Below are 25,491 nucleotides of genomic sequence, written 5' to 3'. Positions count from 1 at the left end.
GGTGTGCTGTGCTGGTGCGTGGCTTTTCACCGTGCCGGTTCGGAGTGCAACAGCTCGTCGTAACCGCTCCTGCTTTCTGTTCGAAACAAAGTTGGGCTGTTGACGGTGGAAGTATTAGGCGGGTACCTTGAAAATCTTCTTGCTTCTTTGGTAACTACTGTGTGAAAGCAGGAGTGTGTTAATCAGAACAAAGAGTAACGTTATTCCAGCGTAAATTGGAAGAGGTGGGCTGTGGCCGAGGAGGATGTTTGATAGCAGACTCCTGTGCGTTGCTTCTGCACTTGTAGCTCTGTTTCGCTGCCTTTTTCCCCTCGCCAAAGTAAAGTTTTTGTGGAAATGCAACCGTGTCATGAGAAGCTAGAAACTTGCTTTTCAAAGCAAGGGAGGGAAGCTGTTGTTTGTTTGGGAGTAGGCAAATATTTTTGAGTCCAAGGGCTGTACTTCAGTAGTTCCCAAACATAACAGCTCATTGGCAGGTTCGTTGTGTTTATGGGGGCTGTTCGGTGATGAACATCAAGACGGCTCAGCATCTTTTCTCAGCATGTTGGTTGGGGAAAAAAGTAAGTTGGCGGTAACTCGCCGTTTCTCTCCTGCAGGGTCTCAGTCAGCAGAGCTATCAAACCTTTTGCAGAGCCGGGACGCCCACCTGACTGGTTTTCCCAGAAGGTAAGATACTGGCATTTGAGTCTTGGAAAAAAGGAGTTCTGCATGGGATATGTAAGACAGCTGCCTAAGAGAATGTATTTCTTCTTTTTAAAAAAGGTAGCAAAATTAACTTAAAAAAATCAGTTTTGTATAAATCAGATTAAATGCTTTTTTCTGTTTCTGAAATTAAATTTGAGCTTACAGTACAGTTGGATAAGGTTAAGGAAAAGACAAGAATGATCAAAGACATGAAAGAGCTTCCTTGTAAGGGAAGGCTAAGTAAGGTAGAACCCTTCAACATAAAAAAGAGATGAGTAACGGGAGATACGACAGGTGTCTGTATAACCAGAAGTGGCATGAAGTTGAGGGTGAATAAGCATTAATTGTTGGTGCTTTGTCCAGTACAAGATTTAGAGGCTATTAAGTAAGACTAACAGGAGGCAGGTTCAAAGCAAACCTAAAGAGATTGTTCTTCACCAGGCATGTAATTAAGCTGTGGAATTCCTTGCCCCAGGAATTTGTGAATGCCCGTGTATTTTGGTGTCTTACTGTTGGGGCAAGCACCTGTTTTTTTTGTTTTATGAGGGACAGAGAGATTAAAAGAATCAAGGGAGGAGAAGCTGGGGTTTTTACAGCTGCTTACTGGTTTTGTTAAGCTATGAAACTGGCCTTGATATAATGTTGTTTTCTCCGTTGAAATATTTTTGGTTGATATTCACAGACAGAAGTGTTATGGCTACCGTTTTCCTAATCATGCTTGCCTGATTTGATTTCTAAATTGATTGTTGGGAGCATCTGTTCTTTAGCTTTGCTTTTGGAAATCAGCCTGGGCAGTGCTAGAGTAAAAAAGTGAATACGCTTCCTCACTTTGAGCTACACTAAATTATAGCCATGGGGGAAACTCTGGAGAAGACTGTCAGCTATGTCCATAAAGCGTAAGACCTCTGAAGAAGTAGGATTAAGTGCCCTGTAGGCTTTGTTGATAGGCATTTGCTGATGCTGACTCTTTGGTGTCCTCTGACTTTCTTTGTTTCTTCTTAGCACTGTGCATCTCAGTATTCAGAGCTCTTGGAGACTACGGAGACCCCTAAGTGAGTACGAAGTCTGAAGCGAGTGCAGTCTGCAGCAATTTTGGGTGGACTTGTCAGTTCTTACGGGAAAGGACTTGATAGTGCTCCTCCCAAAAGGAGCGTTCAGGGATGAGGAAATTCAGTTGTGATAGCTGGCGTGGGTGGACAGTGGGATCAGGGTATGGCAGATGGGGGAGATTGGCAAGCCCCAGGTATTTCTTAGAACATGCTTCCCATACCTCCTTATCTTGTCTCCTTTTTTCATAAGACTGAAGTATTTCAGTATTACACGGTTCTAAAACTGGTCACTGCGTACTTGTTAGTGTCTTCCCCTACTGTCGTTACAATGCATGGCGGGGTAATTGGGGCCTCTTTGCCACAGCTCCATTTGTAAGAGTTGCAGTGTGCATTTGGCGACTTAATGCAGCAAAAAGAAATAACTTATTTGGCTGGAATAAAACATTACGTATTAGTCTTACTGATCAGAAGCTTTACACATAAAATTATCATTCAGAATAGTGGTAGAAAAGACAGCAAGAGTGAGAAAGGGAAACGTTTTGTATTTGTCTCTATTTTGCAGTGGTTTCTTATAGTTTTCTTATCAATGCTACCACTACACCTTTGTGGTCTCAGATATTTCTCAAACCTAAATCCAGGCATTTTGTTTTGAGACGTCACATCAAATTAAATTAAAGGCAGGATGTTTAGAAGTAGTATCTGTGATAGTGCTGAATGATCTTCAGCACTAGAGTTGCAAAGACAAAAGACTTAGTAGAGCTACTGAGGAAAAAAAAAATCGATGTTTCTTTGTGGGTAGTGAGAATCTTCTCTGAAGTTGAATGATTGATTTTTTTCAGGTTGAGACTTTGCAGTGGGCTTGCATCTTTGAACTATTCCTGAAGTCTTTAACACTGGATGCATTTAAGGATTAGATAAACTATTCAGAAGAGGTTGTTTGAACGTTGTGCTGTCCGATATTGTTTAAGAGAAACTGGAAGAGGAGGTTGATTTTTTTTTTTTTTTGGTGCATGTTTGTGTCAGGAATGACAGACAGCAGCCATTTACGAAAGGAGAACTGGGTTTTTTTGTGTTTCATGTCTGAACTGTTCTGTTTTTCTCTTATTCTATAGGAGAAAACGTGGTGAGAAGGGAGAAGTTGTGGAAACTGTGGAAGATGTTATTGTGCGGAAACTGACTGCAGAACGAGTTGAGGAGTTGAAGAAAATGATTAAAGAAACACAGGAGAAATACAGGTATGTGGCAGAGGCATTAAGCTGTGGTGCACCTGAGAGTCCTGTCTTGAAAAAGTGGCCTAAGTGGGATGGTGCTTGGGGTGAAAATGCTGCTTAGGGCTTATTGTTTAGTGATAAGTAAGTAAGAAGATTTCCTGATTACAGGCAACTCAAGAAGGATGCAGAGCTGATCCAGGCCGGACACATGGATAACAGACTAGAGGAGCTGTGCAATGAAATTATGATGTGGGTTATTTAATTATTTCCATGTTAAGCTTTCTTCTGAAATTGTAGTTGCCTGATGTGTGTTTGTCAGACACCTCTTGCTCCACATACGTTGGGTTAAGAGAAACAGGGCAGCTGGGCAGGTGCTTTGGCCTCTGAGGGTGGACTTAGTTTGGATTGGGGGGCACCAGCTTGTGTGGAATATCTTTTGGAGCTTCTCAGTGAAGAGCTCAGTGATGGCTTGCAGCAGCATGCTTGCCTCCTCCATTTTGCTAATCAGCTGGAAGTGAAATTTCCTGCCAAGTGTGTCGTACTCTGACTGGTCTCTGACTCTGCTTCCCTCCTTAGAGGATTTGAGCCTGAGTCCGCAGAGGCAGGTCGTTGTTGTCTGGCGATAATGGGGTGGGGGTCAGTAAGCTGCAGAGGAACTAAGGGGAAGTGGAATACTGTGTGACAGTAGGTTTTGGTTCTGTATACAGAAAGAAAAAAATGGAGGAGGAGGAGGCAGAAGTCAAGAGGAAGGCTACAGATGCTGCTTATCAGGGTAAGCTGGAAATGAATTTCCTTACTCCTCCTCAGAGATAGATGCATATGTTCATAAGAACATTTGGGAAATACTTAAGTCTTGTTAAGACCTGTGCAGGAGGAATTCCGTGACCCTAGGAGTTGGAAAGAAAGATTATATTATCTTTCCAGTGCTGTATTTGTAACAGGGCAAAATGCAGAGACTTCTGAAAAGGGAACAGATTCTGTAGAAAAGGTGTATCTAAGAGGAAGCAGGATTAGCAAGGAGCTCTCTGTTAGAATGTCAGGCTTTTCAGCCCTTTAATTTTCCCTATAGTTTTACTATTGTCTGAAGATAAAAGGAAGAGAGATTTGTTCTGAATGTTTAATTCATTTATAATTCTTGGGGCAATTCAGTGATCTAACCTACCAGTGGTGGGAGGTGGTGAATACCCAACTGCTACAGAAATCTGAAATTAAAGTGTGTTACCCAATGCTAGTATTATTTGTGAACTCAGCCTAGTGTGTTGCAAGAAATTCTTACAATATAAATTGTTTTCTTAGGGTTCTTTAGGATAAAGTCAGAGGTAACTCTCAGGGACTGTCCACGATGGAATCATGGAATCTCACTTTTTTTTCTGTTCTCTTCCAGCTCGTCAGGCCATTAAGAATCCGCCACGACGATTAACGGGTGTGATGGTTCGCTCCCCTGCAGGCTCAACCTCCCCAGGGGGAGACTATGCTCTGGGAGATCTGTCTCAGCCTGCTGTGGACGAGGCCAGTCCGGGGGTAAGGATGCTTTCCCCTGGAAAGAGGGAAAGACCAGCTTGGGACATGGGGCTCTGCGTCCATCATGGAACAGGAGCCTGGGGAGAAGCCCTTGCCTTGTTTTGCAGAGTTTTCACTGTGGTAGTGCTGTAGTGTGGTTGGTGTACAGTGCTGTTCAAGATACGTGTCCTCTTCCATGTCTGTGATGATCAGGTGCCTGGATCAAAGGCTATGTAGGGGCGTCGGTGGGTTGGCCAGGCAGTCTTCTGTGTGTGCCTGGGAAACGGCGCTACAGGGCAGGGAAAGGGTGAAAGCATATGCCTGGAGTAGGTGTCTGTGGTGTGCTGGATCAGTGCTCTTGGGGGAAGGAGCAAGTGGGGCTAGTCCGTGTGGTGGAGTGTGGCTTTGAACAGTGTGGTTTTTCTCTTTCTCAGGTCACTCCAGGGACATTGCCCAGCACCCCAGTTGCCTCCTTCATTGGAATCCCTGACACCCCTCCAGGCTCTGCTCCCCTGGATGCCCCCATGACCCCAGTCACTGATGATTCACCCCAGAAAAAGATGATAGGACAAAAAGCAACTCCGCCTCCTTCCCCTCTGCTCTCAGAGCTGCTGAAGAAGGGCAGTCTCCTGCCCACAAGCCCCAGGCTGGTATGGAGCTCCTCTCATATATGCAAGCACACAAACAATTTGCTCCAGACTCTCCCACCGAAAAAGGGGGAGCTGTGCAAAGGCTTTTTAAAAACACGGTTTTTGTGAGAGTCCCAACAGAAGTGATATCTGAGAGATATAATTACCCCTGTGAGCCACAGAGGTGGGAATTATTCAGCACATAGGACTGGCTGTCTCCCCTCAGTCGTAAGGAGTTGGAGTTGCAGGCTTTGCTAGAGGAAATTGTTCTCCCCGGGGGAGGGGGCATGTTAGTCAGCGTCATCCCCATCAGTCTCCATGGAGGTGTTCTTGGTGATTTCTACTTTGGGCTCACAATTATTCTTTACATCTTGGCAGGAAGTTGAGTTTCAATGTTTGTAATGGGTCTTAGCGTAGGAGTAGGGAGTCCTTTAATGGGGTTTATGACCAATATTGAAGTGCTTCAGTCTTCTCGTAGTTGTAGACAGTTATTAATGTCGCTGTGATGACAAGCCACTTTGACCCTTCTGGTGTTAGTGACTCTGGAAGTCTTAGGAGGGCAACCGTTGCTGACACCGTTCAGAGCCCAGTCTGAAAATAGCAGCCATCAGCCTGCCCGTGGCACGGATTCCCTGTGTTGGTGCTTGTGTGATGGAATAGGTGTATTGCTGTTGACTTGCTTTTTTTAATAGTCGGATTTGGGGTCTTTTCTATTTGTTACCTTGGGTAAATGTTCCATGGGTTCTATGTTTGCAGGGTGCAATGTAACATAGGGTGGAGCAAGGAGAGATAATGGCTGTAGAAGAGTGGGTTTTCTTTGTATCGTCAGGACTGTTTTACGTCTGCTTCAAGGTCCGTCATAAGTTTACTGTGTGACCTTGATAGAGTTCCTTTCCATCTTGGTGCTTCAGTTTCCCTCAACTCAAAATAAGGGATAATTCCATGCCATCTCAGGGGGTAGAGAGACTGGTATCTGTAAAGGAATTTTGAGGTCCTTGAACAGAGGAACTAAGGTAAAGCAAATGAAGTATTTGGCCTAACTTCAAAGGAAGGTGGCACTGCAGCTGTATGGTAGCTGAAGAGCAACAACTAGTTTCAGACTTGTCATGTTGTGCTCTTGCATAAGGGCCTCGGGCAGGGACTATACTAGACAAAAAGTGCAAAAGAAATGCTGAGACAGCAAATGATGGACATACTCGTGGAGGTGCATATCTGGCAGAGAATCACTGATGTGATAATATCTCCAGGAACTTCAATTGTGTCCTCCTTTGGCAGGTCGGTGAAAATGAAATGGCAGTGGCTTCTGGTCACATGAACAGCTCAGGAGTCCTGCTGGAGGTAGGAAGCGTCCTTCCAGTGCTGCACAGTGGGGAAATGCAGTCGGCACCTGGTGCTGTCCCTGCATCTCCTGCTGCTTCAGGTAACTCAGGACTCTCCCTCTACAGTTCTCCCTTCAGATGTACCTTCAGACTGTTCTATGAATTCTCTTTGGAGAGAGATGAAGGACATCTAGCCTGGCTGGTTTTGGGGCTTCTTTATGAGTTGTATTCCTATTTCTGTACCCCTGTTCCTCTCACCCCTACTTTTTTTTAAGAAGACTCTAATCCTTACAGAAAAAAGAGTGCCTTGATCTAAAATGACTGAAACATTGATTCGATCCTGGTCCATGCAGTCTAGTTTTCTGATTTTGACACTGGCTAATACCAGGCATTTCAGTGTAGAAAGAAAGGGTTAGTTGACAGGGAGTTGGGGAAAAATTGGTCTAGTATCTGATTCCTGATGTGTCAAACTGCAGCTCCTTGTGAATCTGGAGAGCTCATGTGTCTTAGCTCTGCTTTAGCTTAGAAGTCTGTTGAGGATTAGACCACAGCGGACTGTGAGCTCCAGTGTAAGTTCCACAGAGGGAGGTGAGAGGGACAGTGCAAGAGCCTTTGCATTGGGCCCTGTCAGAACAACCTGCCTAAGGTGAAGTTTCTTCTCAGCTCATGCTAACCAGTGGTTTAGTCACATTGTCTGCAACTGAGCATTTATGCCATTCATTCATATATAATTCCATATGAATAATCTTACTTCCCTTATCCATGTCTGTTCTTTAAGACCTGTTAATTTGGTCCAGACAGTTCAGTAAATTCAGACTGGAAATTACAGCTAAGATGAGTGGCAGCCTTTGATATAAGAGGAATTCTACAGCAAAGACCTGCAAAGAGATCCCCTCTGCTCCCTTCCAGCTCCTGTCATGACTGTTTGTCTTGGCTTACCTTGTGTGGCTCTCTCAGCACTGTTTTTCAGATTTCCCGTAATTGTATTGGGATGAGCCTTTGGAAGGGCATCTCTCTGCATGTGTGGCTTAGCCTGTCCAGCCCTTACATTGAACACAATGTCCCATAGTCTGCATGGTTCTGTCTCAGACTGCAGACACAAAGGGGTCATGCATTTTTGGTGCAGGTTCTCCATATAGCTTTCGGGACCGTTTATAGGTACTTCTCAGTGTCTTTTCCCAGAAGAAGCCACTGGACAGTGAAGAGCCCATTGGTGGTTTTGTGGACTTCAGTGGTGGCTGCTTCTTGCTCATGTGCTTTTTCCTTCTATTCTGTTAGGTGCTCCTACGCTTTCCCGGCTTTTAGAAGCTGGTCCTGCACAGTTCACCTCACCTCTTGCTTCCTTCTCCGCTGTTGCCAGCGAACCTCCAGCTAAGCTCCTGCCACCCCCCGTAGAGCCTGTGTCCCAGGCAACCATTGTCATGATGCCCACGCTGTCAGCACCATCCGTTGTGCCACCAGCTGCAGCTCCAGAAAGCGTAGCCACAGGTGCGTTCCTGAACTACGCACTCGTAGGTCATGCACTGTTGGAAAACAGAAATTCCCTTGGGATCAGCACGCAGCGAGCTTTCAGCTGGCCTTTTATCACCTCAGACTCGCCGTCCTTAGGACGGTTACAGCTGGGTTCTGGAGTAAACAGATGGTTTTAAACAGGATTTGCTGGGTGGGGGTGCTAATGGTATGTTGCTGGATTGTGGTTCAAGGGCCGGAGTTCCCACTTTGTCTCTACTGTGGGAAAGCAAACCCGTATTTGTCTTACTTTTCCAAGCCGTGCTGTTGTGGGTGGACCTGGGGTACTTGCGGTTGGTGCTTGGTCTTATCTGCTGCAGTATTTGTTTATGTGGGCTTGACTTCTCTAGATTGGTCTCTGATTGTCACTCTCATCCTTGTGCAGTGAGCCAGCCAGAAGCCTGTGTTTCCATGGAGGCAGTGTCTGATTCCCATACCGTGACAGTGTCCATGGACAGCAGTGAAATATCCATGATCATTGATTCCATCAAGAAAGAGTGCCTGGGTTCTGGGGCTGGCAGCGCTGCAGGCTCTTCCAAAGATCACTGCATGGATGGGAAAGAAGACCTGGATTTGGCTGAGAAAATGGATATTGCGGTGTCCTATACGGGGGAAGAGCTGGACTTCGATACTGTTGGAAATATTATAGCCATCATTGAGGACAAGGTAAATGGGCAAAGCAGAGTGCCAGTGCTTTTTGCTCCACATCCAGTTAGGTTAATCTCAAGTGATTACTGTTCACCAATTTAGTTAGTTTAAACAAGCAAGAAATAACTATTCCGAAATGCACATTCTCACCATCGTTGTCCAGATCAATAGGAAATGACCTTATGACACCACTGCTGCTAGTCTGCCACGTTTAGCTTCGTGCTCCTCTTCAGAGTGCAGAAAGAAATCTCTTTCTTCCTCATGTTGGGTAGGGTTTGGGTCACATCTCTGGCGGACAAATGAGCACTGCTTGCAGCATACTTCCCAGGAGTGCTGTATTTCTGAAACTGAAGCTCCACAGGAGACTCCACAGGGAGTGATATGAGTCTGGCTGCGAAAGGCAACTTTTTAAACCCAGTGCACCCGGTTGTCCACAATTGTCTCATTACCAAATAACATGAACTTTTTTTTGATCCTTCTTTCTGACCTTGGCCTGCACTGCTGTGTGTTTGTTTTGGCAATAAAGGTAGATGACCACCCTGAAGTCTTGGATGCAGCAGTTGTTGAAGCTGCTCTGTCTTCTTTCTGCGAAGATACCGATGACCCTCAGACCCTGCCTGGCCCGTGGGAACACTCAATTCGTCAGGAACATGAGAAACAGGCCCAGATACCCCAAGTGTCTGTGACTGTGAAGCAGGAGAGACTGGAGTGTGAGGAGCCAGAGGCCAAGGGAATTCGAGACCTAATGGGCATTGGAGAGCTGGGATCAGAAATAAAGACAGAACCTGCAGAGCAGGAGCAGAATCAGCTGGGCCCTGAGGAAACCATACCAGCAGCTGCAAGAGTGACGGAAACACCAGAGCTTAGAAGTCAAGATTTAGAAGAGGATCAAAGAGCAGCTGTAGCAGCAGGAGAGACTTCTGAAATTGAGATAGAATTGGCCAAGGGAGAAGACGCAGTGCACAATACAGTGAAGACAGAGGTATGTGAACAGAGAGGCTGTCTGGAACTGGTGTGGGGAAAGAAAGGAGCAGTTGTGGCAGGTAGGAGAGAAGTTTAGAGGAAGGATGACTGTTGGGTTGAAGGTGACCCTTCAATGAATGTGACTGACTGTTTTCTTGGGAGTCATGCTGCTGATCTGTTCGATCTGCAGAGAAGCTCTCTGCTTTAGGCAGTACCTTTATGTATCTCCCCCCGCCCATGTGCAGAATTGCTGTTGGGAAGGTGCTCAGTGAACTTCATTGCCTTGAGTTAGGTTAGGGTGAGTGAGATGTGCCCACACCTTCACTGAAGTAAGCTGACACAAACATCTAGATTTGTGCATTTCTCTTCCCTCCAGACCCCACCTGATGATGATTCATCCCCTCCACAAGTCCCAAATGTGAGTGAAGACTCCTCACAGGCTGATGTTCAGCACAAATTTGAGCTGTCAGGTAACTTAATTCAGCTAGGAAATCTTTTACATGCAACATTATTAGCTGGATAGATGTCAGTGATCTGGTTCAGGTTTTTTGGGGAGGAGGGAGAAAAGATACGTACAGGAACAGTGGTAATTACTGCAGGACAGTAGGCATTGGTGCAGGAGCTTTTGTAGGAAAGACTGCTTTGGAGAATCAACCTTTCTGCTTTTCTTTCTTTCACAGAGTCAATGAAGGAGGAGGCCCAAGCCCTGTTTAGGAGTCAGATGAAGGTAATTCTGGATTGGGCGTAGTCATCTTGGGTTCATTAGTAACATCTCACTGCTGCTACTTCCTGGCTTCCGTCTGCTGAAAAGCAAAGCGTGCTTTCAGCTTTCTGCACTGAGAAGGGAGTTGGACAGTCTGCAGTTGGAGCTAAAGGGAAGATTGTTTGAGGCACTATAAAGCTGTGTGTATGTGTGTTTCTGTGGGGGGAGGCAGGGCAGGATAGAGTGATGAGAATTTTGTGCAAGTGCCTGTACAGTTGTCAGCAGCCGTAGCAAGAAAATCACTTTGCAACAACCATAGTTGCTTTGGAGGCTCTGAGTTGCTGCTGTAGCTGGCTGTGCAGACTCATGAACTCCCTGTGTTTCAGGATGGACAGGGTGAAGAGGATGATGAGGATGGTGCCAGTGAGGCTGCCAGTTTGGAGGAACCCAAAGAAGAAGATCAGGGTGAGGGATATCTATCAGAGATGGATAACGAACCCCCTGTGAGTGAGAGCGATGATGGCTTCAGTGTCCATAATGCACCTTTACAGTCTCACACGCTAGCCGACTCCATCCCCAGCAGCCCAGCCTCCTCTCAGTTGTGAGTATCAGTGAAGCTCTCAGGCACACAGGTGCAAATCCCAGGCTATTTTGTGGAGGGAGCGTAGGATTCTCATTTCCGTTTTGCTGACTGAGTGGGTCCAAAGGGGGAATTTGTTGATGATTTGTCTGGTTCTCCTTGCTTACAAGTGCAAGTGTGCAGACAGCACCATAGTACCCGGTCCCATTTTTTTTCTTTCTGTCTTTGGCATGGATTAGTGTAGGCATGTCAAAGGCAAAATAAACCGTAAGGTTTCTGCTCTGAGGCAGTATGCAGACTCCTGAAGGAAGTCCTATTCTTTCCTTCTCAGCTCAGTGTGCAGTGAGGACCAGGAAGCAATACAGGCCCAGAAGATCTGGAAGAAAGCCATCATGCTAGTTTGGAGAGCAGCAGCTAATCACAGGTAAGTTTGATGTCTTGAGAACCGGCAGAAAGAAGTGACTAATCCTAGACAAGTCTCTGCTTTCCCATCTCGGAGGCTCATCTGCCTTGGTACTGGGAGATGATGAGTCATATTCTTACTGACAAATAAACATGAGAGCATGAAACAAATACCAGCAAGGATGGGGCACTAAGTGGACTCCTTCTCTCTGCAGGTATGCCAATGTCTTCCTACAGCCCGTAACTGATGATATAGCACCAGGCTACCACAGTATTGTGCAGAGGTGAGTCTCGGCAGTCTTCCGTCATTAGAACTCTCTATATTCACATATTTGTGTAGGGATTTCTGGCAGGAGCGATGTAGTTTTTGGCTGCCATGCAGACTGCAAGACTTGGAAAATTATTTTTTTCTGGCATGATTCAGTCAGAAACAGGTTTCCCCAAGAAAAGGGTTGTCTTCAGTAACAGATAGGTGTCTTTACACAGCCCTGTCTTTGAATGAAGTACACTGACTCACAGAATGTTTTTTATCAGTAAGGTGGTATGTGACTGATCTGCTTCTCCCAGTTTCTATCCAAGGGTAGGATTTAATCTTTGAAATTCCAAAGACCTATCTTCTTTAATCAGCATTTTGTACTGTCCCAGATGGTGGACTCTTCTGGAAGAATTACCAGAATCCCCTGCTAGCCCCCAAAATCTCTCCTAAACAGTTCAGTGGTTGCAGCTCTAGCTCGTTAATGTCTTCTTCCATGATGCCTGGAGAAGGCAAATGCCTCTCCTGAGGCATCTGTCACACCGTTGTTACCATTCATGGTAACTGGTGGACAGCTTGTGTCTTCTGACCCGAGGCCTTGGTACTCAGGAACATAGCCTGTGTGGGGGAGAACCTATTTGGCTGAATTAAATAGGTGGTCTAACTAGACATGTCACAGACCCAGGGCTGTTCACAATTTTTAAATATTGCTGTTCTTATTTTGACTGCATTTCTTTCATAGACCAATGGATTTATCTACCATCAAAAAGAACATTGAGAATGGGCTGATACGAACCACAGCTGAGTTCCAGCGTGATATTATGCTGATGTTTCAAAATGCGGTTATGTACAATAGCTCTGACCATGATGTGTACCACATGGCTGTGGAGATGCAGCGAGACGTCCTGGAGCAGATCCAGGTAAAGTACTGAGCTGAGGCCAGTGCAAGACAGACATCTGCCTTGGTCCATAGGTATGGGAAAGACTTCTGGATGTAAGACCACAGTTTCACTCACAGTGTCTTTGAATGAAGTAGTCCCATCTTTCCCTGCATCTCTCTTGTGCTAGCTCAGGTGTTTGTGGTGAACTAGATTGTGGATAATTTAAAACTAACACAGCAAAGTGTTTTTTAGGTTCAGCCCAGACCAATTTCAAATCTAATTTCCTTCAGGGAAATGCTTAGGCCAGCAAGAACCAGGGCGTGGTTCAGGAACAGAAACAAACAAGAAGAATGGTGAATGGCAGGGGACGCGATTGCTTCTTTTGATGGCTGTGCTGGTTTATGCTGGTTTAAAGCATACATGAAACTGTGTCCTGTGAATATATGCCATTTAAAATTTCTTGTGAAGTAGAATGTCCAAACTGGCAGAGCTAACAGAGTTTGAACTGGGGTTTTATAGTTCCTCAGGATTTGTGGCTTCTGAGGTAAATGGGGGAACTTATTCTGAGCAGCAGACAAGGAACTGAAACTGCGTCTGACCCAATCATTCGCAGCCTGTGGTTTGTGATAGTTAACTGACACGCACCAACTGACCTTGTTTTGCCTGAGAATCTTAAGAGTGTGGTTTTCTTGCAGCAATTTCTGGCCACACAGCTGATCATGCAAACATCGGAGTCGGGGATCAGTGCAAAGAGCCTGCGTGGGCGAGACTCCACTCGCAAGCAAGATGCTTCGGAGAAGGTGAGAATGCTGCACCCTGTGGAAGGGCACTTGGTGTCTTTTGGAGAATCCCAAGATACTGCGTGAAGTTCCCATACCAGAGATAGGCAGAATGTTTTTTGAGATTGCAATGGCTCCAGCATCTTCATGTGAACAAATTTTTCTTTAAATGTGTCCATTGATTATATTTTAGCTCTGGAGCTGTACGTCATCCCAGAGGCAGGTCTTAAGAATTATTTCTGTAATCCAAATACTTCTGTTCCCTGTTTTTAAAAACAAGTGATGAAAACAGAGTATTGGAAGAGGCATGGTACGGCAGGAAGGTGTAGAGAATTGGAGGACTAGCCTCTGCCATGTTCTTCACTTCCTACTCAGATTTTTAGAACCAGGGAATCACTCCAGTCTGGTTTGCTGTGTAAAACACACCAGAGAACCTTTGATTTCCACACTGATCTGAACTAATAGCAGTGTAGATTTTTTTTTTCCCCTTCTGTAAAGACACATCCAGACTTGATTAAGTGATCTCAAGTGCTCTCAGCTGGTGCACACAACATTGTGACAGCAAGGACTGCCTGCTTAGTTCTAGTGGTGACTGCACAGTGCAGAGATTGGTAGGCTAGGCCTTGCCGTGGCTGAGGAGGGAATATCCCTTTCCTAGCATTCTGACTCTCGCAGTATCCCTCTTTTGTCCGTTTTTATGTTCCTGCTGCATAAGACTGATGCCGTGCAGGAAGGGGAGTGGGGCACATGTTTCTCTATGCTCGTGTGTGGGCTCAGTGCTTCTATGTGGTGTGTGCATTTCCGTATCTGATATCTGATGAGTCCTTCTGTTTGGCCTTTTAACAGGACAGTGTCCCAATGGGCTCTCCTGCCTTCCTTCTCTCTCTCTTTGTAAGTATTGAAAGGCTCCAGCAGGTACTGCAGTACTGCTGGCAGTGTGCTCTGCTCCTTGTCTGGGTGATCGCTGCACTGTCACAGCATCCTTAGCAGCATTGCAGCGGTGTGTGTTTAACTTAAGGGCTGTACAACCTTGATCATTAGAGAAGAAACATCTCAGTCCCTTATTTTCAGCGTGGGTGAGTGGGAAGGGCTTCAGTCTTTTCTTCTGGTTCCAAGTGTTCTCGTTTTGTCATCTGCCTTTGCTTTTTTCCACAACTTCTCTCCTGCTTTCCTTCCATGTAAGTGGGAAGACAGACCAAGTGGTGCAGTACTATAGTTCTTACACCTGTCATGCTTACACAGCTGCCCCTTCCGCACGTTCGAGACAGTACAAAGGGTCTTGGGAAGGTGAGGAGTCAGCTGTGTACTCCTTTATCATTCATGGTCTGGAAGGGAAATAAGATACTCTGCAGAAATACCTTGCTCTGTGCCTGTGGTGATCTGGAAGTGTTTGGAAAAATGTTCCCTCTGGGAAACCCCAAGTCTCTGAGTTGCGGGGAGGAGAGAGGGGAGGAAGATGGAGAGTCGTTTTTTTCTCTCGCATATATCTAAAGACAGAGGAGTACTCCGGGAGAGTCAGCATGTCAGCCAGAGAGAGAGGGCAGCGGATCAAAGGAAGCTCTCAGCTCGCCTTCTGCTCATGGAAAGGAGCTGTGCGGAGAAACTAGGGAGCTAGTGCCAGGGTCACTCAACTGGAGGAGCACTTCCCGTAGGGATCAGCAGCTGATAAGGTAGGTTAGTCAGCAGTTTCCTCTTTCCATCTTAAGAGCCAAGCTAGAATCTGCTGCTTAGGAAAAAGCCTGCACTGTACAGGCTCTAAAAGCATCTGTCTGGGCGAGAGCCTTGTTGCCTCTCTCTGCCCTGGCTGCCAGCAGTGCACAGAGACGCTGCAAATCCCAGCACCTGTGCTGTGTCCAAGGTGAATTTTAGGTAGGTCTGCAGGCAGGCCTCCCCAGGCCTTCTTAGGACAGCTTCCCTTTCTCCTGTTTGGAAGGCGTGAAAAGTTGTTACCAGATGCACAATTCCTTACCTCCCCGAGTGCTGGAGGAAGTGTTTTGTGTTTAGGGTTGCATAACTCTCTCTTTGTTTGCCTTGCGACTAGGACGGCGGCACCAGAGGGCGTCGCTGTGCCATCGAGGCAGACATGAAGATGAAGAAATGATGGTGCTGCAGGCAGACAGAAAATCCCAGCACCCGGCGTCCAGAGCTGGAGTGCAAGCAAGATGCTGTTAACAGCTGTTGGAGGAGGAAGAAAAGCTGCAGGTCCATTTCTGGGACCTGGTCCACCTTCTTCGCTTGCCCCTCTGGAAAGCAGTGTCTCGTCGGAATGTGTAACCCAAAGAAACCTTCCCAGAGGGGAAGATTAGCCCCCCTGCCTGTTTTAGGGCAGTCGTCTTGGGCTTCATCAGTGTTCTGGTGTTAGCTAGCAACTGGTGGCTCGTATGTACTGTAATGTGAAGTGTACAGATTTTTACTAGTGATGTGTAAATGTGTATGTATATTAAAGTCCGGGAACAAATCCAGTGTACGGTGTGCAGTGTACTGAGCATCGCAGCTCTCTGCAGTGAGGAACCCTCTTTTTGTACAAGGGTGCATACCTGTCTAATATCTGCAAATATAACTCTCTTCCAGGTATCCATACAGTACACAAGCACGGCAGAGCTTTGACATTAGAGACAATCCGTTCATCATGGGAATGTTGCATAGTGCTTGGGTGGAGGGGAAGATTCCCTGCTCGAGTGTGTGAGAATGTGGTAGTGTTGTGATGAAACAGGAGATCTAACCATGAGAAGCTAAATATTACAGTCTTGTTGGAGCTTTCCTTAAGAGACTGATGCATTGAAATGTACCTTACATTCTTTTCCCAGAGATTTGTAAAGGGTACGCTAGTCAGTGAAAATCCCCTGTCGTTCCAGCAGCTGTAGGCATGCTAGTGCCTGGTTTCACACTGGAGCTCGTGAACTGTTTCTCTCCACTGGAAATTACAGTTCTTTCCCTCAGCAACATGGATGCTTAACTGAGTTTTAACTTCTTTCTGACAGTTTTCAAGTCGCCTTACTTATTTTCTGCTTACATGACCTGTGAGATGAAACTTGCATATTTTCTGCCCCCGTGACTACCTAGGGGAAAAGAAACCAAAACAACACTATCCTTCCTGATGCTTGCAGCCACTGGGAGTGGTCTGCACTTCTTTGTGCAGCATGTACAGGGTGCAGCTTTCTGACACAGAAGTTGCAGGAAACTGAGTCATTGCAATTAAGACCAGACCTTACCTTAATTTTCACAAGTTTTGTGTTGACATTGGTTGTGCCTGTTGTGTTGAGTCCCATGTTTGGCTGAGGTGTATTTCCACCAAGAATCACTCTGCGTTTGATTCTAGAAACGTAGAATCCTTTGGTTTGCTTACTGGTTAATTTTCCTTCACTACTGAAATTGGGAACAAATTCCTGATTTGAATTTTTATGGCCTCGGTTTCCAGAGATTACAGGTTGTTAAGTTCATAGCACAAAAAGTTACAGGTTTCTTTTGGTTTCTGGTATTTTATGGAATAATTTAAGTTGGAAGGGACCTCTGAGCATTTATCTAGTCCAACCTGCTGCTCAAAGCAGGGCCAGCTTCAGAGGTAGGTCGGGTTGCTCGGAGCCTTGTCTAGTCAAGTTTTGAAAATCTGCAAGGATGGAGATTCCCTAACCCCTCTGGACAACTTGTTTCAGTGCTTACCCACCCCCAGGGAGTAAACGTTTACTTTCTATGCAGTCTGAATTTCCTTCAGGGCAGCTTGTCGCTGCCTCCTCTCCTCTCGCTGTTAGCCGCTGAGAAGAGCCTGGCTCTGTCTCCTCTGTAACACCTCTGCCCTGTGTTGAACAACTGAAGTTGCAGCACATGGGAGGACGTTTATCATGCCCACTAGTAACTCACTTTCATTATGGAAAGCACTGCTGTTCGTTCCTACCCTTGGTTTCTTCTCTTAACCAGGTATTTTTTCCCTCAAAGAGCCTTTTCTCTTGGCCCGTGACATTTTAATAGTCTTTAATGATGTTTTAAGATCTTGAAAAATCTAAGAGACGGTTTTCCTCTGCAGAGCCCCGTTGCCTCTTTCCCAATTCATCATCTCGTGCTCTGACTACTAATTCTCTTCTTCCTAATACTTTGTTCTAATCTGTCTAGTGCAGAGCTCAGGCTTACTGTGCTGCATCTCCCAACATCCATCCTTTTACAGACAGATATAACAATCGCGTCTTTCTGTTTTTCTTGTGCTGTAGCTAATTTAAATGACAGGTTACACAGCATAGGTTTGGTCATGTTATATTTAAGCTTCTTTAGGACTCACGAGTGAATCCCAACTGGTTCTAAGGTTTACTCCATCCCTCAAATTGTTCTGAAACCTCCCCATTGACATTTTAATTAGAAACAGTCTCTCAGACCCATCCCAAGAGAAAGTCTCCTGTGATCTCTGTGGCAACTGCTGATAATGATGATTAATTTGGTTTTTCCAACTGGCCCTATTTTCCACTGAGATGTTTGGCACTGAGTATGCGTCATTCCCACTGATCATCTGGCAGCTCCCTGTTTCTGATGTTTTTGATGAGGTTTGTTGTTATTTGCTTTTATGTCTTTAGCAAATTGTTCTTCATTTTTTTTCCTTTTTTTTTTGCCTACTTTTTTGTGGATTCTACATTTCATTTACTAGAGTTCAGGCTTTTATCATGTTTCTTGTTTTGACATGTAAGTTCCTTTTAAAGGCCGTCTTTTTTATTTCTAACAGCTTTTTCTCATATCAGCGAGGGTTGCACAGTGTCTGATCTCTGCAAAGCGAACTAAAACTTTCCAATTTGATAATGATTCCTTGCTGGTGACTTATGTAGCCAACATAATTCAGAACTGTCAGGCGGTTCTTAATTAAAAGTTGAAGTCTGTATCTTTTTGTCCCTTATTCTTTGTACAGAATGGGTATGGAACTAAGCAGTCTGTAATTATTTCACTCATCCCACTTGTCTTGCACTAACGCTGCTGTTCCGCTCTGGTGGCTTGAGTCTTCCAAGATTTAGTAAAACTGAACATAAGGCCGAAGATCTTTTTAATCAGTGCTTGTGGCCAAGTTCCCTGGGCTTCCTGATTTTAAAATGCTTATCCCTCTCAACTGGAGTACAGAAAGATGATCACAAGTGATTGGATTACCCTAGGCTAAGGCTTTTCTGTTCTTCAGCTGAGCTGCAGTGGCTGGTTCCGCATGTGCAGCCAGCTCTGCTGATGGTGCAGGAAAGCGCTTTAGGCACGGGGTTATTCTTCAGATGAAATCACAGTTTGCCCAACTCCTTTAGCTGGAAGCTGAAAACAGGTAACGTTATCTCTTACCTCATCAAATTTTATCTGCTTCCGCTGAAGTTAATTTTGAAAGAGGTTTCAGAAGGACGGCCTTTCGGATCCTAGCTCTGCTTGTCAGTTCATAAAATAAGCAAACAAGTTTTCTCATCCCAAACCCAATGGATTCCTTATTTCTCCCAGGTGTGCACCGTAAGCTTTATTTGTAGCTGTGCTAGCAGTCCTGAGAATGCAAAAGGACTGAAAAGGTCCTTTTGCAAAGGTGAGAAATGTACTTGTTCAAAATGCTGGAAAAATTAGCTTGTACATAACTGAAAACTCTAAAGACAGCTAATTAATGCACAGAATTCTCCATAGGTACAGCATCCAGGCAGCTGAGTTCAGTGGCAAGATACAGATTTTTCTAACAGCCATTTACTGTTGTTACTGTGACTCTGCAAGCAATTCCCCAGACTTAGAGAACTCATAGTGGACTCGTGCAGTAGAAGACACTTAGGCATGGACTAATGAACGAAATGAATGGTTTCTTCCTTCCTAAGAGAATGCTAACTTTTATTTTCTGAGATGTGTAGAACTGTCCCCTGTCAGCATGTGACTGTACGTGGTTAAAATTCTTCTGGCTCAGGTACACAATATATCACTATCCAGCTAAATCACATCTGTCACTTTCAAAACAAAGTTTCTGTGGTGTTTGTAATAAGCTCTTTGCAGGTTCTCATGGGGCAGCAAAGGGAATTTCAATGAGTTGTCCTCGGAGTCACTAGTTTTTCACAGCTGTCGGCAGCTCAGGAGCCCCGGCATGACTTGGTTTTGAGCTTGCTGCTGGCTGCCTTTGGCACCTTAAACATCTAGTGTCTGACAAAGCCACATGCTCCTAAGTAGCTCAGCATCCCCCGAGCACAGTCACCCACCGACCCCAAGGCAGCACAGCAAAAGCACCAGAAAACCTGAAATTCAGTTGCTCTGAAATGGCAGTTTGTGTTGCAGGGCTACAGCCTTGCCACGTGCTGTCGAGTCTGGGCTCAAGTGTAGGCTGCTCGCCTCACGGGGTCCTTCCCATGCTTCAGCTCTCTGAGTATGTCAGGAAATGAGCTGGGCTTTGCAGTTCTGGATCAGGGTACAAAGAAATTGCTGTCTCTCTCTTTATGTTTGTTTGCAGATGGGCCATGCCTGGGTGTTGTGGGAGTCTGAGACGGAATCTCCCAGCGAGTCAGAGAAGAACAGTGACTTCCAGTCGCTTCTCAGCTGGGATTCAAGCTTGGATCTGGACGTGGGGAGCTGGAGGAATACTGAAGAGGTGGCCATGGAGAAGCTAGAGGAGAGCAGCCGAGAGGCAGACTGCGAGCTGGAGTTCAGCGGGCCTCCCTGGGGGGATGATAGTGAAGACTACCAAAAGGCGCAGAGGCCATGTGAAGACGACGGTCTTCTCCAGTTCTTCTCAGAGGTAGGGCTGCTTGGATGACAGGAAAGTGGGCAGCATAGTTCAAGCCTTCCTGAAACATTAGGGTTTTCAGGGCCGCTACCATCCCTACACACAGAAACAGTCTGGGGGAGGAGCAGGTGCCCTGAGTTCACTTGCTCCCTGTCCCAAGCCTAGCCCTTCCTCCCCTTTAAAGCTGGCACCGCAACCAGGCAGCTGCTTTGCCAAAACACAGCTCACCCTAAAGCACAGAGATGTCAGTGAACTGACACTGTAATAACAACACAGGGCTTCATCAGAAGATTTTGCAAGGATTCCTAAAAATGGAAAGGCATTCGTGAGCGAAAGCAAAAATAGCATCTGTGCTGCTTATTTATTCTTCCTTTTGCCTTCACAATTTGAGGTAATAAATCTCTGTGTTGCAGGTAACCCAGATGATGGAACCTCTCCGCATTAGCAGCACAGAGTCAGCACAGACTCAGTGGGATTGTTGTGGCTCTGGGAAGCAGGATGATGGGGAAGATGTGAGGTACCAGGAAAAAACCACAGGGACAGCAATCTCAGGAGCAGACAAAAGTCAACTACACGTCCTGGCAGATGAGAAAGAACACTTCCCAGGAAGAGAGGTAGGGGAGAGGTGGTCCTAAGGGAGCCTGTGGTCCTGGATGAGAGACAAGAGGCAGTGCAGGAAATCAGCTCTAGAAGAGATGGGGAAGTCCCAGGTTCCGAGTGGGGAGACAGGGACACAGAGGAGGATACAGCAGAGAGGGGAATGCAAAAGAAATGTATGGGGGGAAGGATGTTTTTTATGTATGGATATGTATCTTTATGAACAGGAAGCTTGTTACAGATCAAACCCTCAGATGTGAGTTGGAGGAATTGCTCCTTGGCAGTGTAAAGGTGACTCATGAGAGCTGGCAGCCTGCTCTCGGGTTGAAGGCAAGACTGGAATACTTGCCTTGTTCTAATTGCTGTGTTATGCAGCACACAGCTTGGCTGGCTTCAGGCCCACGTGGCTGTGATAGCAGTAACCATCTGCCCCTGGAGACCATCATGTCTTGGAAGCAGGCGCTGTCTACCCTGGGTTTACATCAGTCCTGTGTCTAGGGGGGCTGTGGGCTCCCACCAGCCTGCGAGGTGCTGCTGGGACAGGTAATATAGCAGTGGAAGAACAGTGCCATTTTTCCACACTCACATTTGTTCCCTTGCAAACTTAGACACTGGAGACAGAAATAACTCAGGGTTCTCACATTTCACCTGTTCAGCCAGGACGGTGTTATTCCCAGCAGTTCCCTCGCAGTTCTCCCAGTGGTCAAAGCCAAACACGGCACAGTGTCCGCCTTCTTTCTGAGGAGTCTGCCCCATGCTTCAGATCTGTTGAGGATTCTCAGGTGCCCCTACACACAGTCCCACTTCTGGACTCCAAAAAGCCTCTCTCCCTGCACCTGTCACTCTCTACATTTTATTGGCAAATCACTACAACAACAGAAACACTCTCCTTCCTGGCTGAGTCTATTCTTTGTCATATTCATGTGGGAGTTTGTGAGGAAACAACCTTGTTGCACTCTAGGGGATCCTGTTATCTGCATCTTGAGCTTTAACAAGCCTGAGGCAGTCTTACCTCAGCTCCTGATTGCCCTCTCACATCCATGACTCTTCCCAGAAAAGCAGACAGACACAACACTGGGCACCAGTCAGCTCCGCAGTGTTTGTGTTAGCCAGAGGTGGTTATGATCCAAGAGATCAGACCCAGCTGTTACTGGAGTGCTGGGCAGCACCGTGAAGGTCTCTTAAGTCAAACATCATCCTCCAGAATAACAGAGAGCGAGCTAGTTCCCAGCTGAGGCTGAATGCAGTAAAGGGATGTGCAGCAGGCTGGCTTCTGGATAAAGGATTCAGGTGATGGGCTGCCGTTGTAGAAATATCTTCCTTTTCCTCTGTGCTCTTCAGGACAAGACTCGAGAGGCACCTGGAGAACAAGCTTTAGGTGAGCCGCATCCACAGGAGATGAGTAATCAGGTCCAGGATCAAGACGATAGTGATAGCACCACTGCAGCCCCCGTGCTGGACTCTACGAGTCCTGCCAACACGCAGCTGTAAGTAGTTCAGTCTGCTCTCTTGCAGGTGCAGCAGAACAGAGTTGTTTCCCTTGTCTCATGTGAGAACAAGTGTCTGTCGTGTTTCAACCTCAGTCGGCAACTGAGCACCACGCAGCCGCTCGCTCACTCCCCCCACCCGGTGGGATGGGGGAGAGAATTGGAAAAGCACAAGTGAGAAAAACTCGTGGGTTGAGATAAAAACAGTTTAATAATTGAAATAAAATGATAATGATAGTAGTAAGATAATAATAATAATACACAAAGCAAGTGATGCACAGTACAATTGCTCACCACCCGCCGACCGATGCCCAGCCAGTCCCCGAGCAGCGGCCCCCCCGGCCAGCTTCCCCCAGTTTATGTACTGAGCATGACGTCCCATGGTATGGAATGTTTCTGTGGCCAGTTTGGCTGTGCCCCCTCCCAGCTTCTTGTGCACCTGCAGCCTTCTCAGTCGGTAGAGCATGGGAAACTAGAAAGTCCTTGGCTAGTGTAAGCATTACCTAGCAACAACTAAAACATCGGTGTGTTATCAACTTTGTTCCCATCCTAAATCCAAAACACAGCACTGTACCAGCTACTAGGAAGGAAATTAACTCTATCCCTGCCGAAACCAGGACAATGGCACAGGTCACCTCCAGGAAGGTGAGATAGCCAAGGAGAACAGGAGCGAAGGAGGTAACTTGTGCTATCTCTGTGGATCTGCCAGATCCAATACCCAATTTGTGGGCGTTGATCCTAAGATGAAGTGAGAAGAGTAGAGATTAAGAGATTAAATGGAAAATACATGTTTCCTCAAGGCAGCTAGGCCTTGTGGGAGCTGGGCATCATGCTTTGCCAGGCAATGTCCAGTCCAGCTCCTAAGAGAGGTATTACCAGTCTGTTTTAGGCAGGTACAGGTGTGTCAGTCACATGCAGGCTCTGCCACATGTGTGATCACCTGGGCTGCCTTTTGAAGGAAAACCGTAGTTTATCGGGATGAGAAACTGAATAAAAAACACCTCAGTAAAGTTCTGAACTTCAGAGTAGCACAAGCTTTTCTGTCCAACTTGATCCTGCCCTTTAGAGCTGCTCAGCTCAGATCTTGTTTCTACCTATTGCCTGGCATCTTCCTGCATTCTGGATGTTTAGTTGTGCATTCAGATGCAGAACGCTTCCACCATCTCATCCTGAGAGGCTTTGCGTAGCTACAGCAAAGGATCTCTGCGCTTCATCCACCTGGATGTGGTGGGTGCTAGCAGAATTGCCACCTCCTACTTCATCTTGAGTGTGATGATCTGGCAATATATTCCCTCCACAGGGTGCAGCTGAGCTGGGATAACCCCCTGCAGCATTTGCTCTTCAAAAGAACTCTCCTGTCCATCTGGAAGATGATAGCCAGTCACAGGTATGTGGGGGCAAAGGGTTGGATTGACATGGCTCTTGTACGCATTGCACTGAGTTCCAGCTCCTGCGTCACCAGGCCTTGTCCTCCCCTCCACAACAGCCACCACAGGCTGGCTTGTCTCTCCATGGCTTTTCTTCTGGCTGTCCTCGCAGCAAGAACAGCTGCATGCTGCAAAGCTGGGGAGAACACTGCATATTTATTTCCTCCGCTTAACGTGGCAGAGCCCAAATGTTGCTTCCTACACAGCTGGCACAGCCAGCTTCAGCAAGGGGCGCAGCCTCCTCCCATGCCGAGTCGTGACAGTCACCGAATACTGGCTAATACTGTTGCTAATCGGCCGTGGCCCTCATGGCAAGCAGGGAGAGGCAAGCGCTGGTCCGTGTTGCAATGTTGTCTTTGGCAGAGAGGCGGACAGAGGCCATTCTTTGTGCTTGTCCCTGTAGATACAGCGGCCCGTTCCTGAAGGCGGTATCAGAGAAACAAGCCCCTGGATACAGGGATGTGGTAAAGAGGTGAGTTTGTGGAGGAAGTGCTCGCTAGTTGATTTCTCTCCATTTTGTCTGTCTTCTCTGGTTTCCAAAGGGCCAGTGGGATGGCTTCCTTCCTCCTTTTACAGAGCTTGGCTGTCACCAGCATCTCCCACTGATTTCTTTTATTAAAACTCCCTTCCAGGTGATTAGACTTGGAAGCTTGCTCTGACTCTGCAGCTGACAGAAACTGTGCCTGCCTTTTGCCGGCATTGCACGGCTGACTTACTCCAGGCACAGTCCATGCAGCTGTAAGCCCTGCCTGAGCAGGGGATTCAGCTTCTGCAGCTCAGCAGTCTCTTCTCCCTATGTTGGAAGCATGTGCCTCAGTCGATACCCTCTCCTCATCCACTGCTTGTTCCCCAGATGTTTTACTCTCAGTGGAGAAGTGGGTCATAAGAATATTTCCCAGAGAGATTAAGGGCATTTTTCAGAGCTGAATCATATTCTATTCTGGTCACAGTTGTCCTCTCTGCAGCCATTCATTTTCTCATTCTGTCGAAATAAGGGAAGTAATATTTATTCTCCATCATGTTCCCCTTATCAGCACTGCTATTTTTGCTAGTGGCACCATTCGATTTTAAGGGGTTTTAATAGATACCTATTTTAGTAACTCTTCTTTCTCCACTAAGACCTGGACTGACTTCATGAAGACTAATTACTAGAATCGCTCTGCTTGCCTTCTCTGGAGCTCAGCATCAAATTTTTTTTAGAGGTGACTGCTAATGACCTGCCAAGTTGATTGGATAGCAAGTGTCGCATTGGCTAAACTTACTTTTGTCTGACTTCGAAGAAAAACATTTCTCACTTCCCCTCTTTGTCCTGAGCAATAAAATTGATTGAAAATAGCTGTGCCTTCAGGGCCACGCTGAAATGAGAATAAGCACGTTCATGCAGAGCCTGAAGAATGCCTGGCCCTGGGTTGCAATTTAATTCTCCTTCTGTCTTTTGTAGACCCATGGATTTAACCAGCATAAAGAGAAGACTGTCAAAGGGACACATTCAGTCCATGGTCCAGTTCCAGCGTGACCTCATGCTCATGTTCCAGAATGCGGTGATGTACAACAGCTTCAACCACCACGTGCACCGCATGGCCATGGAGATGCAGCAAGACGTCTTGGAGCAGCTGCAGATGTTGGGTGAAGCTCTCCTGTGCTCAAGGGACAGGCTGGGGTGGGGGAGAAGGTAACAAGCCACGTCTTGAGGCCTCTTTCTTTTGGAGCAGCGCTGTCTCCCTGGCTCGAGAGGTCTGCTGGGGCTCAGGGGATGCGCTGACACCGCAGCCGTGGCCTTCAGCAGACCTAGTTATCCCGCAGTTGATGGGATAGAGAACAAAGCGGTTTCTAGGAGGGGCGCCAGAAGGGAAGCCTCCTTTCCTCCCTGGGGAGAGCAGCAGCATAGTCCCGCAGCGAGAAAAGGTTCCTGGGACGAAAAAAAGGGGAGAAAATCATCTCTGTGACCCGTTGGGGTGAATCGGGGCCCAGCCCCGTGAAGGCGGCCGGCTGTACCCCCGGGGCGCTGCGGGCGAGCTCTGTGGTCACGGCCTGCCCTGTGCGTTTGCGGCGTTGCTGTGCTGGGGTTCGGACCGGGTTGAGCGTTGCCGCCCCGTGTCGCCTCGGGCCGTCAGGGCAGTCGCAGCCCCTGCGGTGCCCTGGCCTGCACCCCCCGGGGCGGCCACGGCCGCCCGCG

General features: G+C 46.8%; 2 protein-coding genes across 2 annotated transcripts in view; both read left to right on the top strand.

Moving 5' to 3' along the window:
* The window catches only part of BRD8 (bromodomain containing 8), a 16,958-nt gene extending 1,387 nt beyond the window's left edge, over positions 1–15,571 (top strand). Inside the window, exons 2-21 of the mRNA XM_009318547.1 lie at positions 597–666; positions 1,687–1,736; positions 2,846–2,968; positions 3,113–3,193; positions 3,652–3,716; positions 4,329–4,465; positions 4,879–5,094; positions 6,349–6,493; positions 7,671–7,880; positions 8,287–8,567; positions 9,076–9,531; positions 9,889–9,982; positions 10,193–10,239; positions 10,602–10,816; positions 11,127–11,219; positions 11,413–11,481; positions 12,193–12,370; positions 13,027–13,131; positions 13,957–14,001; positions 15,152–15,571. Coding sequence (XP_009316822.1) covers positions 597–666; positions 1,687–1,736; positions 2,846–2,968; positions 3,113–3,193; positions 3,652–3,716; positions 4,329–4,465; positions 4,879–5,094; positions 6,349–6,493; positions 7,671–7,880; positions 8,287–8,567; positions 9,076–9,531; positions 9,889–9,982; positions 10,193–10,239; positions 10,602–10,816; positions 11,127–11,219; positions 11,413–11,481; positions 12,193–12,370; positions 13,027–13,131; positions 13,957–14,001; positions 15,152–15,211 — 2,740 coding nt within the window. The 3' untranslated portion in view covers positions 15,212–15,571. The remainder of the gene's footprint in view (positions 1–596; positions 667–1,686; positions 1,737–2,845; positions 2,969–3,112; positions 3,194–3,651; positions 3,717–4,328; positions 4,466–4,878; positions 5,095–6,348; positions 6,494–7,670; positions 7,881–8,286; positions 8,568–9,075; positions 9,532–9,888; positions 9,983–10,192; positions 10,240–10,601; positions 10,817–11,126; positions 11,220–11,412; positions 11,482–12,192; positions 12,371–13,026; positions 13,132–13,956; positions 14,002–15,151) is intronic.
* A 3,893-nt stretch (positions 15,572–19,464) lies between these two features.
* LOC103912230 (bromodomain-containing protein 8-like) lies at positions 19,465–19,835 on the top strand. Its single transcript, XM_009318467.1, has one exon. It carries the CDS (start codon positions 19,532–19,534, stop codon positions 19,832–19,834), a length of 303 nt encoding a protein of 100 aa, XP_009316742.1. The 5' UTR covers positions 19,465–19,531; the 3' UTR covers position 19,835.
* The last annotated feature ends 5,656 nt before the right edge of the window (positions 19,836–25,491 follow it).

The sequence above is a fragment of the Pygoscelis adeliae genome, unplaced genomic scaffold (assembly GCF_000699105.1).
Source record: "Pygoscelis adeliae isolate BGI_AS28 unplaced genomic scaffold, ASM69910v1 Scaffold42, whole genome shotgun sequence".
Classification (NCBI taxonomy): Eukaryota; Metazoa; Chordata; class Aves; order Sphenisciformes; family Spheniscidae; genus Pygoscelis; species Pygoscelis adeliae.
Note: the sequence above shows the minus strand (reverse complement) of the source record. Positions and strands in the feature narration are given on the sequence as shown.